Source organism: Haliaeetus leucocephalus, unplaced genomic scaffold (assembly GCF_000737465.1).
Source record: "Haliaeetus leucocephalus isolate CR32 unplaced genomic scaffold, Haliaeetus_leucocephalus-4.0 Scaffold897, whole genome shotgun sequence".
NCBI lineage: Eukaryota > Metazoa > Chordata > Aves > Accipitriformes > Accipitridae > Haliaeetus > Haliaeetus leucocephalus.
Genome location: NW_010973333.1, coordinates 3,356,567 through 3,374,471, shown reverse-complemented (window position 1 = coordinate 3,374,471; position 17,905 = coordinate 3,356,567). Strand labels below are relative to the sequence as shown.

At 39.0% G+C, this 17,905-nt stretch overlaps 1 protein-coding gene across 4 annotated transcripts in view; it reads right to left on the bottom strand.

The window, feature by feature from the left end:
* Nucleotides 1-17,905, bottom strand: part of ZC3H13 (zinc finger CCCH-type containing 13) — a 48,940-nt gene that overhangs the window by 7,139 nt on the left and 23,896 nt on the right. For 3 of the 4 annotated variants that reach the window (XM_010583402.1, XM_010583401.1, XM_010583403.1), the window contains 8 exons: nt 16,581-16,754; nt 12,503-12,807; nt 10,985-11,449; nt 9,820-10,002; nt 6,095-6,638; nt 4,911-5,014; nt 3,478-4,497; nt 1,899-2,414 (listed from right to left, as the gene is read on the bottom strand). In XM_010583402.1, the coding sequence (XP_010581704.1) occupies nt 1,899-2,414; nt 3,478-4,497; nt 4,911-5,014; nt 6,095-6,638; nt 9,820-10,002; nt 10,985-11,449; nt 12,503-12,807; nt 16,581-16,754 (3,311 nt within the window). The remainder of the gene's footprint in view (nt 1-1,898; nt 2,415-3,477; nt 4,498-4,910; nt 5,015-6,094; nt 6,639-9,819; nt 10,003-10,984; nt 11,450-12,502; nt 12,808-16,580; nt 16,755-17,905) is intronic. The other variant, XM_010583404.1, reaches the window with a different exon arrangement.

Here is a 17,905-nt window from a genome sequence, read left to right as displayed (position 1 = left end):
CTGCCTGTATGATACATCTTCTGCTTCCACACTGATCTACCAGTTATACCAGCTGACCATAATGACGTGCTTGGACAGCACAGATGAACCATTAAAAAAATTACTGTATGAAACAAAAATAATAATCCATTGTTCTCAATATATGATTAAAAAAAGATTACTTCCTCAGTTTTGAATTTCAAATCAAAGTTTGATAATTTCTAGATTATAATCCTATCACTACCTTTACACACTAGTCAGCTAAAAGGAGTAACGTAAACAGGAATAATAAAGTAATGAAAGACAATAAAGTACACTAAACCTTAGAAAATCATAAACATGCTATATATACTATGCTTTAATAAAATAGAATGCCATCTAATATTTTACAAAAGACATTTATTTTTCAAAAAAAATGATCCTAAATATACCATAACTTCCTATAGATGATAATTTTCAGAGAATTTAGAACAACCTTGGAAAAATACAGAAAAGAATACACATTAAAACACTTACTAGAAGTCTGCTGAAAGGCTAGAGACCTAAGAACACATTTAACATCCACAGCCTGTTTCATTACAGGTGCCCTCTTGGAAACAGATAATGTACCTAGGAATAGCCTTTCACCAACTCTTTTCTGAAGTTACCACATTCTACTCTCAGATTTATTGCACCATTCCTTCCTCTAGCTTAAAAATCGCTGAATTCTGTCCATTACAGCAAGACAGAGCATACTTTCCCATGCTTATTCCACATACAATCTCAAAACAAGTGCTTCAACTCCACAGATAATCTCCTTAATTGGAATTTTCTCAATTGTACCAGTCAACCCTAATGACCACTTTGCGAGTAATCAGTTAGGAAATAAAACAAGTAATAAATATTCCTCATCATCCTCTCCAGACAACATCTGATTTAACTGCCTAAATTAACAATGAATGCCACAGAAAATTCTCAGTAAGAATGCAAATACGATGAGACAATGCCCTGTTATCTCGTGCAAAACTACAAAAAGCTTAATTCACGTTTCTCTTTCTGCTTCTGAGGACTATGGACTTCAGGCCTTACCATCCCAAACATCCCAAAATTCCAATCCTACAATGCCTTTTTTCCTCTCAACAGATTTTAGAGATGAAAACTCCTGCAATCACCAAAACCCCCCAACTTTCTGAACATAACCATAACATACACCCGTTACTCTGGATTTAGACTCTTGCTTCTTTTACGTTGCTGATATAGGTTAAAAGTACTTCCCAAACACCTTATCCATGCAAAAGTCAAGCTGTCTAATCCATGTGACAAACTCTTAAGAGTTTGTCAGTGTTTGCCCCTTACTTTATTTACTAATCCTAAGCACGTTTTCCCCAGTACCATTAGGGCCAGCAAATTGAAGCTGCATTTAATAAGATTACCTCAGGAAAGCCATTTTTGGACCGTTATGCCAAGCCATACATATGTTTCACCTACTAATCAGACAATCATTTCCATGATAATTGGGCTCTGCAGAAAAAAACCCCAAAGAACAGTTCCAAGTCAACACTCTTTTTTTCACTCATTACCTGTCACTTCCAAACTAAGAAATAGATCTTACAATGACATAACAAGGCAATCAAATGTTAGTGCTATTCTTTAGCAAACTGCCTATTCAGAAATGTTACACCTTGGTGAAATTATACCTCAGATCACTTATATTTCTTTGCCTCAAGACTTTAGAAATTAACAAATAACACTAACACAATTAACACTAAGGAAGATGCTCATCAGATTTCTCTCTTACTGTGTCTGCTTCCACAGCAGAGAAGCTGGAGCCAACAAGCCTTTTAGTAGAAAATTATTCTAATATAGCTCAGTTCAGCATTATGCTAAAAGGAAAAGAATAAAATATTTGTCAGTCCAGATTCTTTCCAAGAATATCTCACCTTCTAAACTCTCTACCTTTTCGGCCTCATTTCCATCTTCAAAACCTTGTAAAGGTCCTAAATCTTTGTCTGCTCTTTCCTTCTCTGAAGCCACTGAATCCCGACAAACACCATCAAATTCCTTTTCATGATCTCTGTCCAGTTTCGGTTCACTGTGCTTTGTTGATTCTTTTTGAGAGGTGATGTCAAGAGTTCTCTCTCTTTCTCTTTCAGCAGTATCAGGTAGTTGTCTCTCTCGCTCTCTGTCCAGCTCCCGTCTTTTCTCCCTCTCCCTCTCCCTCTCTCGTTCTCGGAGTCTTTCTCGTTCCCTGCTCCTTGGCCAGTCTTTGTCAACATCTCGGTCCCAGTCTCTCTGTCTTCCCTCTCTCCTGTCTCTCTCTCGCTCCCGATCGTGTTCGTGTCGATCTCGCTCCTGAAGCCTTTCCCTGCTATCAAAGGACCCAGATCTGGAATGGACTTGACGATCTGATTCAGGAGAACTTCTTCTTGAACTGTGGCTTCTTGAATCTTGACGATCTGAATAAAATATTTTAAATATATGGGTGACTACAGCATGTAAATGTATTACCATTTTACTAGATCAAAGCATTTTAGAGTCAGGTATGAAAATGTAATTCTCAAAAGCATCATCCTCAAAACAATAATGCCTTCAGATTGCCTATAGATTTAACCTTACTTAAAAACATAAGGTATTTTTCCCACTCCCAAAAAAGATTTTTAGCAGCTGCTTTCTACTATGACAGAAGCCAAACTGAAGGCACATCATTTTAACTCAGAAATTTAGGCGGGGGGGGAATCGTCTCAAAATTCAAAATTTTCAAAACATGTCTTCTAAAAGCTAGGAATGCCTTGGCTAGCAAATGATAAATTCAGAAAAATAATTCAGGCATGTAACCATCAGGAGAACAGAGAGCTGAAGTGCTTTAGGAGGAAGATATTTTCCTACTGATGCTGTTTAAATTCTAAAACATTTTACCCTTTTCTTTTTTTTTTACAGGAGCTACACAAATAAAACAAGTCAATTGTCATTATTTTGATTTGCAACAAAGGTGATTTCCATGTGTATTAAAAGTATGCCTAACAGGAACCATGACAGATTTACCTCAGTGAAAACAGCTCCTGAGATAATTGATCTCTTTCTCCCAGAGAGAAGAGACATTTTCATTTTGCATAGATTTCAGAGTTTTCATATCAAAATGAATGTTAATAATGAATTTAAGAACGTATTTAGATGATAAAACTACCTCAATGTTTTGTTTGCACAAGCATTTTCTATGAGGTTTTTTTGTCCTACAAATTACTTTATTCCCCAGACAGCATGAAATGAATCTGACCAAATGTTTTGGTGTAAACAGAGTGGTAATCCTGCCTGCTGAGGATCAGCTTTTCAAATATGGTAAAACTTGGAGGATTCTTAACTCACTCAAGTTTTACAATGAATGGCAGAGAGCACCTCCCCCTCCCTTCACGCTAATTACAAATGAAAAGAGTATACAGCCATATAAGAATGATTTGGGATTTGTACCTTTGCACTTTTATACAGACTGATAGGTCAGTCTCACTAAAATGAGATTATTACCTGAAGATGTGCTGCGACTGGGCTCCCCTCGTTTCAACTGATCGATTCTGGACTTCCGTTCCCCGGTGATTTCTAAGCTTTTCTTCTCCCTGTCCCTGTCCCTATCCCTGTCTCTGGAACTACTGTGCAGGATCCTCTTCCGTCCAGTCTGGTCATCTCCACTGCGATGAGCTGACTCATTGGAAGGGGATCTAAGTCTGCTTGAGGCATGGCTCCGATTGCTACCAAGGCTGCTGCTGCGCTTCTGATCCACAGGTTTACGGTGTGGTCCATCCTCTATAGTAACGTGAGGGGCTTCCACCTTTTCTCCCCTTGTCCTGTGACTTTTTCTATGGGATTCCTCAGTACTTCTTTCTGGAACAACGATGTCACCACGTTCAGGAACATCTTCATCTGACCAGTCGCTAAATGTTGTATCTTCTCTTTTTTGTGGGACTTCTGCCACAGGTTTCTCAGGTGGTGCTTCAACCAATTCTTCTTTTGTTACAGGGGGTGTTCTTGGCCCTTTCTTCTTTTTATGATGTGGAACAATTTCTTCATCAGAAACTTCAGAATCACCCTTGGATCTCTTCCGCTTTTTCTCTACATTTTTCTTTTTTTGACCTTTCTTGGGTGAAAAGACCTGGCTTTCCTCAGTCATTGATTCATTAGCATACCTTTCCACCGCACTGTCATCATCTTTCTTCTTCTTTGTGGCCTTTTTCTGTACCTTGGACTTCTTCTTGCTGTCATCATGCATTCTATCAGAAGCATCTCTTTCTTCAGAGGGACGGTGTCCAAGATTTTCCTGAACCCTGGACCGGGAGCTTTCTGAAGCATCTGGTTGCTCTCTTTGCTTATCTGCTGAAGAAACCCTCTCTTTAAAATCTGGTTCTTCGTAACGCCGGGAGCTTTCCTTTCTGTCTGATTTTCGCTCTTCTTCTTTCCAGCGACTCTGCCGCTCTTCTGTAACATGAGAGGGGCTCAGTGACCGGGATTCCTGTGGCCGCACAACCTGGCTCAGAAGTCTGTGCTTTTCATCTACAAAATGGGAAAAAGGATGTACTTGTATTGAAGGAAGGAGAACATGTGAGCATTTAGTATCTTGTGCATGCCAAAAAGTGTCAATTAAAACATATAATCTGTTATTTCAGTTACATTTCTGAAGTTTTTCTACTGCTGCAGCAGCAACAGACTATTTCCATGTTTTATGTTTTGGTAAACATGCATCTTAACAGATGTGGAAGTCACTATCATCTGGCAGACGTAACACAGTGACAAAACGAAGATATAAGACAAATTTATAGATTAAGAAAATAGTGTTGCTCATGAAAATAAGGGGAGGAGGACACTCAAAGTTTTCCCCATGTTTTTTCTATTTAAGGTTGCAAATTATTTTCCAGAGGCAGAGGATAAGCTGGATCCAGCTGCAGAGATAGCCCACTCCTACTTACTTTTATCATCGCCACTGTTGTAAGCATCACTATCAGGAGAGTGCTCACGGCGACGTTTGGGTGACTGACGAGGACTTGGACTGCTTTCATTTCTGTGACGCTTCCTGCAGAAGCAACATGTACAGTCAAATTTCTTCAGGATTCTTTAAAGAAAACATTCATTGAGTTTATCATCAATATAAACCCTGAAGTCTAAGCACCTCACACAGAAGACAACGCATCTAAGGATGCCAGGAAGTTTTGCATTTTTCTAAGTTGTTATTCCAAAACTGCAAGTATGATCAGTTTTTTGACCATACTGTAAGATACCTTAAACTAAAACTCAACCACTTATGACAACTATTCTTTTAGCAAAAAGTTATGAAAGATTATTAAGATCAATTTTTCCCTGTGGCAATAACTCTTGCAGTGAGTTGACCCCAGGTGGCAGCTAAGCCCCCACCTATATGCTTGCTTACTTCTCCCCCAAGTAGGATGGGGGACAGCCTGTAGTAGATGACTACAGTTCCCTCATACAAAAGCTACTAATTATTTCCAAGCAAAGCAGCCATTCAGGGCAACAGTGTTTTGCTTAGTATTGATGTAACAACGACAATTTTATTGTACCAAATGAAAAAAAACCAAAAAAGGCAAATCAGTGCTACGCATTCAAAGGAAGCGCCACACGTTTACTCAGGATATCATTCACACCTTCACTGGTAGACTTCTGGTATTGAAAATTCAGTAGTGCAAAGGGTAATGCATGTTCCATAGAAATTTAACAAATAAAGTCATGAACCCTGACCTAGTTAGTGGCTATCTGACTTTCCAGGCTTCAAAATGTACCACAGCCTGCTATTGTGTATCTGAGAATGCCTGCATTATTAAAGGCAAGGCCACACAAGTATACTTAGAAGGGAAAATGACATAATCTGACTCAATTGTTAGCTCCTGAGTAGTTCCATGATTCTGCACTAACAAAGCATCAGATTAACTTCACCAGCATAATACTGATTTGGGGGCCACCAGCATGTGCCACACAGACCGGGCCTCCGCATAAACAGGATATCTTCTTCCTTATCTTATGATACTCCCCTGCTTACTAAGTTACTGAAATCAACAGTAGAAGACTGCCTTTTTTTCTTTTTTTTTTTTTTCTTTTTTCTTTTTTTCCTTTGACTGAAGTAGCATTCGGACCCACTCACTTGGATTTTCTTTCCTCATGGACATCTCTTGAACTTCTTTCTTCTCGGATATCTTCTCTCTTATCCCTGCGGTCCTCCCTTCCTTTTTCTTTGTCGTCCCAGTCTCTCTGGCGGTCTCTTTCTTTATCCCTGTCTCGACCTCTCTCCCTTTCTCGTTCCCGCTCTCGATCTCTTTCTCGCTCTCGCTCCCTTTCTCGTTCCTCCCGCTCTCGTTCTCGCTCCTTCTCCCTCTCCCTCTCCCGTTCCCTTTCCCTGTCATGGTCCCTGTCTCGGTCCCGCTCGCGGTCCCTGTCTTTGTCCCGCTCTCTCTCCCTCTCCCGTTCCCGAGCACGATCTCGTTCCAACTCTCTTTCCTTCTCCCTTTCCCTCTCCCGGTCTCTTTCTCTTTCCCTCTCTCGGTCCCGCTCCCTTTCTCGCTCTCTCTCCCGGGCCCTTTCGTCTCTCCTATCATCAGACCGATCTACCCTTCGCTCTTCTCTTCTTTCATCCCGCTCGAGGTCATCACTTCGTCCTTGATGTCGTACCGGTGAGCTTGCTCTCTGATCTGCGAAGACAAGCAGGCTTGATTACCAGGTGCTAAAGCAACATACACTGCTTCCACTACGCTACTAAAAACCCAAGAGCTTTTGTTTTGACGATCTAGATATTGTTTTGCATTAAATAAAAGCAAGTCCCTGCAGAAACTTGGAAATTCTCTTTGGAGAGAGAAAAAGACAAAAAGCAGTACTAATTTTGAAAGATTTTTTTCAATATTTAGGGAGTGGGCTTTCCTTATTTTAACCAGAAGTTAATACAGAAATTTTATTTTCTACCAGTTTTTTCTGAATGGCTTAGAAAGATAATTATACGCCCCACAGCCTAGCTATTACTATTGCATTACTCAATGATTCAAGATCTGGTATAAGATTGAATGCTGGGCCCATAACCCAGAGGCTGAAAAGCTCTGAATGACATACTTATGAAATGTTAAGACTTCTGTACAAAAATTTTACTTCCTTAGCCTGTTAAGAGTCATGGGCTTTATGGGACCTCACACTATTTATAATACATAGTAAAACTTACTGCAAAATAAGAAATACTGGCCTGTCTCATGACAGAAGAGATCCCTGCACAGAAATACACAACCAAATCCACGAGAAAGGGAAAGCCAAGGATGAGATACAGGAAGCAAAACTGTTCTAGAAGTTTTCATATGTATTCACTGCAGAGTCTTACAGTTTTAGAAGCTGAGTTTTTCGGTGTTCAGACAGTGGATTAGAGTCAGGAAGAAAACTAAACTTATGTAGAAAATGACTGATCCAGAAGGACAGTGAAACCTGATTTTTTGAATGGTATTTACTCTCCACAGACTTAGCTGCATTTTGTTAATTATAGTTCAGATTTTTTAAAATTCTTCTATAAATTTTGACCACTCCATAACAATTTCTATGCTGATGTTAGTAGTAATTGAACCACAACAAATCAATAAAACTATTCTTCCATAATATATATTAAAAGCACTGTACAAAAAAGCAAAAAATGGCATGAACAGAGGTTGGTATTTTTCGGTCCATTACTCTGAGGCTGACAGTGCACTTTGCTGTAAATTGAGACAATGTCCACCAGGGGCGAGCAGGCAGAGTCTGAACAGGACTAAATCAATAAAACGTGCATTTCCATCAGTTTAATCAATTTTAATCTCTGAGTGAATTAACAATGACTTAATGCTCCCCTGTTACCAGGTAAAATTAAAAGCAAACTTGAGCGACATTTCTGCCATAGCTGTTACGCTTCTTTTTTAAAAAGGTAAATCATCAATCCGTGCAATTGATTCCGTGAACAGGTTTCACATTCTTTTAATGGTGCCTGTAACATTATAGTATGATTTACTGTGCATACTAATTATTAGATCTTATACAGAAGTTCTGTAACCCCTATTTGTTATGTCAGTTTTGGTGACAAAACATCCACATGAAAGTCTTACATGAATCAAAGATACTGGAAATGTATTAGACAATTAAATGTCAATAGTCAGCACTTCTTACGTGACTTCACTTTTTGACGCGCTGTTCCAGCAGTTGTTTGGAACACCTACATATTTGCCTTAGTTGAATAAAGGCAGCCCAAATTTGCAAGCTTGCTTTTTAAAAATCATACTAAAAAAGATTCCTTGCATATCACAGAACTAAGTACCAACCAAAATCTATCTCAACTTTTCTCTGAATGACAAATATTAAGACTGTAGTCTAATTATGGAAACTATGTCTTGAATTGTAACTCTGAGGAGGACTTACTATTACAAAAAGCGATCTACATTTTTAAGGGAGAAAACAACAAATCTTATCTCCATTCAAGGGCTTTATATTTTTCCCCCAAAGGGAAACACAACCCATTCAAAGCAACTTCCCTTCTAGAAATTTTTTTTGTTGTGATGACATGTTTTTACTTCTAAGGGTTTTTTTTTTATGTTGTGGGTTTTTTTGTTTTTTTTTTTTTTTTAAATTCTTGATAAATTAAGACCTTGGTATGATATGAAGAGCACAAGTTACATTATAATACATCTAGGATTTACTGGGTGTGGGGACGTGGAAGAGATGAAAGCTAGTTTGCAAAAGCCAACCCCCAGGACACATTCAGACTGCAAGATTTTTCAGCTGACAAGAAAAAGGAAGCCTGGAGATTAGGTTTGTTGAAATCCTGCCTTGAAGACAAGACAGAATCTAAAGCAGAACCTTTCACAAGAACAAGCAAAACCAGATACATTTCAATGGGCCAAAAATCATCTCTCAAAGTAGCACACAAAACATCCTTTTGAAAAACTGAAGTTAAACAACAGCTAGAACATATCTGTCACTTCCAAATCAAAACTCAAGATAGAAAAAAACAACCTGTAATTTATTCTTCACAGCTCCTCCTTTCATTTCCATGCTGTTTTCAGTTCCCTAACTCCTCCTGTTCTCTTAATTGGTGAGCAATACAAATATTTTCCAGAGTGAAAGTTGGTACTAAGTTCATTAGAGACAACACAGCACTCTTTCAGGTGCAGAAGTGTGCAATCTTGCATACTGTGTCTAAAAGAGCAGTCTTGCATACTCTTTCCATGATCACTGGTATCTGTACCAACACTTACTAGCCAATTATTATTGACCACAACAAAGCATTCATCACTATCAAATTCCCCAGGCAATAAATTTTTTAATTAATCATAAATCTAAACTGTCAATTACTTTAGCAGCAAGTAGTCCATAATTAAGTCAGTCTAGTAGTCAGGCCTTCCCCAAAACATATTCAAGTAATTTACAGTGCAGAAGTACAATTTCTATACAAACAGAACCAGTAATGAAATGCACTCATGACTCTAAGCTTACACACGTATGTACGTGAAGTGGAGGAAGAGGCAAAGAAGAGAAAAAAACGTTTTAAATTGAAGTTGTACAATGAAATCTCTTGAAGTTTAGTTTGTTTAAACACTACTTGGATGAATAAAAACAGAAGGTGCCAAAATCTAGCCATAGGTAGGAAGAAAGGCCATAGCATTCATGCAGACACTGCCAATAAGAGATCTTACTAAGGAAGTTAACTTAGATGAAGGATAGGACTAGCGTCAATGTGCAGTGTCAAATAAGTTATTTATGAATTAGTGGTGTGGGGGCAGAAGAAGGAAGAAAAAGGAGGGAGAAAGAAACAGACATTCGTACATACACATTTGACTACATATGTATGTGTCAAAATACACATTAAAATACCTCTCTCTCTGTTGTCACGCCTGTCGCGTTCACCATGTCTTCTTTCAAAGGAGGAATCCCTTGCTTGTTCTCGGCTGTCATAGCGATCCCGATCAGGGTAGCTACTCCTTGATTCCCAGCTGTCATGGTAGTTCCCACTACTGCTGTGACCATCAACCTGGGATCCTCTAGTCCCCCGACTTCCTAAAAGATGGATCAATAGAAAAAGATGAGTTTCCACACGTAAGGAAATCCACTGATATTTTATACCAACTAACGTAGTAACTTTTAATAAACTTGAATTAACTGTCCATGGAAGTAGAAATCGTAGCATCAAACTCTACTTAACCAACAACTCAAATTTCACGTTTTAATTGTAAAATTATTATTTTCAAACTGCAAACTCAAGACTTTCTAAATCACCATCCCCTACTCATAGCATGAGGTCTCCTGAGTAGAAATATAAGAGTCCAAAAGCCAGTTCACATTTGTTCTGAGTAGGATGTAAGCTTATAGACAGTGCAGCATGAATAAGCAGAGAAAGTAGAGATCATTTTTCCTGTAAAAACTGTATGGCATTTCCCTAATGAAAGTGTCACAATAAGCCTGAGAAAGTAAAAATATATTACTATAGATGATTAAAAGGTGGTAAGTGAAGCTGGTCTACAAAGTGCATCAGACTTTCAAAAATACTGCCAAAGGTTAAAATCCCACTTTTTTTTGTCAATCAAGAAGGGGCGGGGTGGAGAGAGGTGGGGTTGTGTGAAAGATAGTTTTCAAGTACCTAAGACATGCAGTTGCTTTTGAGAGAACACACAAAACCTACTGCCCAGTATTTTGAGACACACTGTCCCCTACGAATCTTCCAGTACACATCAGCGTCTTACTTGTGTCTGTAGCCCATGGGGAAACCTAGGCTTGCAGAAACATTAAATAGCTTGGTGTAGGGTGTGTTTTAAAATGGGATGGCAGAATACCAATGTTACACCACTTTAGTGAACAGAGAACACAGAAGTGCTATAGATTTAAGAAACTGTTCTAATTTAACGACCAAGAATTGAACATAGCTTTAAAAGCATGAACTATTTGGCAGCACTTCCATATCAAATATCAAACAAGACTGAATATTAACATTCATACTATCTCCAATGATAGGGATATATTAATTTTTTAAATCATGCAATACCCTTGTCAGATAATTCTGGACCTCTGCCTCGACTTCTGCCAGTTCTATCGCTTCTGCTCTCATTTCTGGAGTCACTTCTGGAGTCATTCCTTGTTTCAGCACGAGAGCTCTCCTCTCTGCCATGGGATCTTCCATAGCTGCGGGAGTCCTCCTGATACTGGTCATCCTTTTTATGGGTATCGCGACTCTCTCTGTCTCTGTAGTCATGGGAATCTCGTGTAGAGCGCGAGTCTCTCTGATCACGACTATCTTTGGTATCTCTGCTATAATCCCTTGTATCTCTGGAGTCTCGAGTGTCTCTGGATTCCCTTGGCTCCCTCCGATCTCTGTTGTCTCTTGTCTCCCTCCGATCTCTTCCATCACGAGACTCTCTGTCATCTCTGTGATCCCTGGAGGTACTCTGCTCCTGGTCATAATCACGATCATCTCTTGTTTCTCTTTCTTTTTCCCTTTTCCCTCTAGTGTCTGTAAAACGTTTAAAAGAATGTTATAAAACTGGCTTAATCAGAGCAAGCAAAAATTTAGCACACAACACTAAAATAATACAGTCAAAATATACTTCTGACATACACACAGAAAATCAAAATCAGTATGTAAGTAGGAGAAGATCGTGTTGGGTATCTACCTATACATTCAGTAAGGTTTAAAGATCTTTTTGTGAATTTGAATCTGTACTTTACAAATATTTACCTGTTCAAAAGACAGTAAGTATAACAAAAATAAATTTTAAACATATTAGAAAGCAATCACACTTCAGTAATTTTAAGGTAGGACCATTTCTCTTCCAATCATAAATTCCTTTGTTTCTCCACACACATGTATTTTCAGGAAATTTGTGCTGTATTTAGACCACTTGCTTTTAAAACCTCGATGTCCTGCTAACGTCTTTTTTCTTTTGGTAAATTACATTATTTGTAATGTTACTGCTACAGGAAGGTAAGTTTACAGCCAGTCTAAAAAAAAGCTGACGTATGTACTCGTTGTAATCTGTCTCTTGAGAGAAACAGCATGTTTGCCCATCACAAGGCTCAACCCGCTTTACAGATTGCCAGAGGGAATGACTGTTTCTTTGCACACACCTCAATGTCAATTAAAAAGACAACAGACAGAGCAATCAGTGAGGACTAGCTTAGCATTTGGGCACCTCACAGAAAAGAGTAACAGTTACTTACAAGTATCCTGCCATCACTCAGCTGATCCCTAGCATATACCTGATAACCAAGAGAAGATCACTTACCTACTGACACCACCATTGCTCTACACAAGAAACACCTAGACAGATGCCTACAGGATCTTTACAATCAGCTGAGCCTACATAAGCAGTTCTATCAGGAACACTCAATTGCACAGTCCCTGAAAACAACACCACCAGCACAGGAATGACAATACAGCTAGTATTTTCTTCACCCCCTACCCATCAGGATAGGTGCAGACAATGCCACAATTTGAAAATCAAGGTTCAAAATGCAATTTGAAAACTATTAAAAATTATTCTGAAGTGCTATTTTTTATTCATACCATCCCGCCTTTCGTGGCGCCTATCATGAGACTGTGAAGTCCGATCACGATCATGTCTTCCCTTTTCTCTTGCAGGAGATCGGTGTCTCGAAGGGCTTCGCTTCCTCTGAGGAGAAGAGTGTTGGGGATAGGGAGAAGATGATCGCCTTGTCGGCGGGGAAGCTGTCCTTTGATAGGATGGAGAAGGAGTTCTTTTGCGGTGTGGGGAAGGAGAATGCCTTTGAACAGAGGAGCCTGACTGTGATGAAGAGGAGTGATGTCTGGAGGATATGGGAGAATGATGCTGACCTGATGGGGAAGCAGACCTGCAAAGGAAGAGTCAGAACAGGCACACATGTAATAACTTGATTTGAAAGGTTCTTACTGTACCCTACAAAAAAAAAAAAAAAGAAAAAAGAGTGATTAAAGTAATTTCTGCATTCTCTACCCTCTGACTGCTGAAAATAAGTGCTGTTTCTATAAAACATCCAACTAGTCTTCCCTAGGGGGTACCAAGGATATGCTTTCAAAGCATGCTTATCTTTAAATGGTTATAGTTTATTTAATATCCAAGAACATGTTGTCCAATCAAAATTATATTACACAGCTAGCAGAATGCTTTCCTGGGGGAAGGGAGGGAGGAGTCAGAAAAAAACCATGATCTTCTCCCCCACCCCCAAACCAAGAACAATTGTTTTCTTCAATATAAAATGCTTTTTTGTAGTTCATGGTAAAATTAGGCAGATAACTTTTACACAGTGTTACCTAAGGGGAATTTTTCTTCTTTTGTTTCCAACAGCATTCAGTTTTTTAGAAAGCAACAGTGTCTCCTTCTTGTGCACTTCTAACTTTTTTAACATTGTTCTTTAAACAATTTAGGCCTGGATCCTGAAAACCCATATGCATATCCACTTAAAATTTTAGCAAATGAATGTTTACACAAACACAAAAAATTCATATCTAATAGAATAAGGAAAAGTAAACAAATTGTCTCTCATCTTTGAAATCCCATCACTTAACTAAAGGTCATTTACACAACAGTAAACCAACTTCCTCATAATATGTTATCCCATGCGTAGTCTAACATGAACAAACACACACTTAAAACCTTTGAGCTCGGTAGTGTTTTTTTCTCCCTTATCAGCATGAAAACATCTTGCAAGTATCTTTTCTCATGAAACATGCATTGCCCTTAACTGCCAACTCCCTGCCACTTCACTAAATTCCAGAGCTCTTTTCCAAAGAAAAGAGCAGGAGTCAGAAAAAACACACATGGACAATACATCTTCAAAAACCCCACTTAGTTTTAAGTAATTCAGTTCCCGCTTTTGAATGTCCATATATAGTGTTGGTGACTTCAAATAAACATCCAGACCATACAGATGAATATCTCAGTTTCAGGTGACTAACAAATGAGGGACTACTTTACCATAGGCAGTAGTACTTCCCTGCAATCTTTTGCAATAACCCAGCAGTTGGTAAGGATATGTACATAACACAGCTTTTGCTGAATTATCTTACAAATGTCACAAGAAATTCTGAGATAGCTGATGTCAGTCAGGCTCTGAAGAGAAGGAGCTCTGGAATCATTCAGGCTGGTAGGCTTACAGCCTGTCATGACACTGTCCAAGAGCCAAAAAGACAGTTGCCTAGCCAATGCTACTCAGCAGTAAATCTCCTGGCTAAGGCTTCTTAAATACCCAGACTCTGCAGGTAAAAAGATTCTCCTCATGTCAGGAACACAGAGCAATGATTCAGCTTCCAAGGAGCAAAGCTTTAGGAATGGAATGCTAAGTGAAATCTCTGGCAACCGGAGGTAGGAACTGCAATCTGTAAGGAAGTCCTTTTTTGGGTCAAAGACAACATGGTGGAAGTCATCTATTAATACCAGCATTTCATCCTTCCTTCTAGTCAATGTCAGTGACTCGAGAAAACCACCTTCAGAGCCCCATGGGGTAGTATGCTGATTACCATAGGACCAACATCATAAAGACGGTGGTTTCACAGCCAGATTCTACTACAATACCAGATATATTCACTAAAGGAAACATCTTGACTTGACTGTTGAGGCACTTCAGTCTTGTCAATTGAGAGAAGTCAAACAAAATTTTTGCAGGACAGGCTGAAACGATACTTGAACTGAGCCACTTCATCCCTGCCAGAAAATATACCCAGGAAAGTGACAGAAACAAAGGGGTGAGACAGAAAAAAAAACCAAAACCAGCTTCTGGAACATGCTTAACTAGGACACCCTGAAGAACAGGCTGCATATATTTTTTTCAATTTAATTCATACTAATTCATACTGTGTCTGTAAGCTTGTATGCTAGGATATTGCCAGGCCTGGAGACTAGCCCACTGAGATGTGTTTATGATGGTCAATACTAGAGAATATTTGGACACGTCAACAATAGACTAAGATTCTGTACCTCCTTGTCTGAAGACCTAAAAATGCATGAGTTCCAGTTGATGCATTCCTGATGTGGCTTAGAGATGCCTCTAACTTCTACACACAGTCTGACCTCCAGGATGCTTATGCGTAGCTCCTTTTGTCTGGAAAATTAAAAAGCCTCCAGGTCCCCTTGTGCATGCTACCAGTAAACATTCTTCATGAATGTCAGGAAAGAGGAAACTCAGTTTCTCTGTCTCCACTGATATATACCCATGCTGACCGCAGCTTTCTATCACAGGAGGGAAGGTCTGACCAATGACTATTCCTGAGGAAACAAGCAGCCTGCTTGCCTCCAAGATGACAATTCGTACACATTGTCTCATACAAATGAAACAAATGGCCTGCAATGAGTAGTAAAATTTCCAAAGCATTCAAAGTAAAATTCAGTCAGGGTCAGAAATGACTGACAGAATCTAATATAATTTCATGACTTACCGTCTTTAACTAAGACTACATTTACTCTTCACCATTAAACCATTACGATGAAACACAGGGTTACTAAAATTGGCTTGCATGGAAGGCTATCAATGGTTTGGAGACAAGCAAAACACTTCAAATATCCTTCCCGGCTTCTAGCAGAAGGCCTATTTATTTTCCCTGCTTAACATTCCCTTGCACAACACTTGATGCAGGCAGTGACGAGCAAAATAGTGCAGTAGGTTAGAAAAAGTGGGGAAAAGGGTACTGCAAAGGTATTTTTCAGTCTCCTTACTACGCCAGCTGCAGGGGGAACTGGCTGCTCTACTCCTTTCCCTATAATAATCCAATTTAGAGAAAATGTCCACCAGTGACATCTAGCTTAACACAATACAACATTGTTCCAGCTGAACTGAGTCACTACAGCAGCAAAAGAGCTTGCTTACAACTCTCAGGATTGCTGAATGGATGGGTTTTATTTTGCTTGTTTTATCAGCATGCAGACATACATGACATCTGGTGTCCTCCCCCCACCCTTCAACAGACATGCAGAAAATAAGTGTGCCTCCCTCTATTACACAAACACAGGACTGCAGTAGTATTCAGCACCGCCATTCTAAACCTAAGCTTACAGACCCCTTCAGACCAAAATAAGAAGCCTCCTCCCTTTCTTTTTAATGGGTGGTAAAAGATTTTTTTCTAAGGCCTCCAGAACTAGCAGGTTATCTTCCCTTCCTGCAAGAAGGGTCTCTGAAACTGTCCTCATATTGTACTGTTTAGCCTGTTGTGCTTGCTTTTCAGGAAAGATGTGTAGAGCCAGGATCTGTGTACCACTTTACCCATTTTAGAAGGGAGAAACTCTGCTCCTTCCCCATCTCTAAGATAGAAGAATTCACACACTTTCTACTTTTTAAGAAGGGGGAAGGTGAGAAAGAGAAAAAAACTTCCCAAAGGATCACAGACTGACTATGTCTCATATCAGACTTCTGAAGTTCTACCTGAAGCCAAAACATTTGAGAGAAACTGAAAAATGGAAGCCTGCACCATGACTTGCGTTCTTGACATGACAGATACTCTCAGTGTAGTAACCTGGCAAAAAATAAAAAGTCTCAGAGCTCAAGTGTTTGAGGCACACACAACAGACACATATGAACAAGTAGTGAAAGCAACAGAGGAAGTTTCTAAACTATAACTATTCATGGAAATAAAATCCATGCAATTGACCTCCCACCTGCGAGAGGGTGAGAAGTTATGTTTGTGAGTGGTTGACTTGGCTGGAGCTCGGGAGGTTTGTCTTCGCCTTGCAGCAGGTGGTGAGTACTCCCTGGAAGGGGAAGAATTACTGCCAGAATGATCTGCAGGACTAGGAGAACGCTTCTGTCTATGGGAGCTTTCAGAGGGATCCCTGGGAAACATAAACAGCAGCTTGTTTAACGGGTGTAATATGGCATTAGTACATTTCTATGAAATGACTGACAACTCCAAGACAAAACCTGTGCTTACAAGATCAAGAACTATCTTACAGAATCATTTGTTCCGTCTATAATTTCATATATGAAATTACCATAAGCTAGCAAGACTCAAAAATGCAAGATACGCACTAAATTTCTTGCTAATCACTGGACTGTAAAATGCAAAATTAGAATATGGTAAAAACAAAAATATATTGTAATTTTACCTAATATTTCATGTGGTGGTGAAACAGAATTCCTATCAATGGCTAATTATCTTGCTACCCTATTAAAAAAATCTCTGTAATGTCAGAACTTTGTATTTAAGAAGACTCAAGCTCACAGACATTTTCAAATGCTAATCACAGTTTCAAATGAATGAAAGAGATCTGTCAGAACCTTCAACTATGTCACTTACTGTACGTCATGAAGATTTGATATTATTTCCTGATTTTTATTATTTAGGAGAAAAAAAAGACAAAAATCCAACATTGAAATAAAAGTCTGTAGTCACCACAGTAATACCTGATCATAGTACAACGATAAGCCAAGTACTCTCTTGATCCTTTCAGCACTACCTAGAATATTTTCTAGTGCTTGTGACCTCCTTCCAGTAATGAAGTGTGCAAGCATGAGGGAAATAATATATTTTGAAGTAAGAACAGTGTCATTTATTTAATCAATTAAAGATACACAATTCACTGGTCTTCCACTCCTTAGCCTTTGCCATGCTAGTTACAAAGTAAACACTTACAAACACATACCCTATTTTCATCATGGAAATATAGGATTTAAAAATGCAGGTGTTGTATTTTTCAACTTAAATGGACACCTATGCTTCAGAAAATAATGGGAATAGTCCTATTAGTCCACTATTTGATGTGTGTGTGTATATATGTATATATATGCGAAAGTGAAGTAATTCTAAAATTGCAGTACTCCGACTACTTCAGAAATACTTTTAACCTACTGAAGATTAGGGAGACGTTAAACATGTCACTGCCAATTTAGAAAGATATTAGTCCTCTAAGATTTCAGAAGAGCAGGCAAGCGGACAGGTGAATGACTTTGACAAAGATTTTGGCAAATGAATTGCTCCATTGGT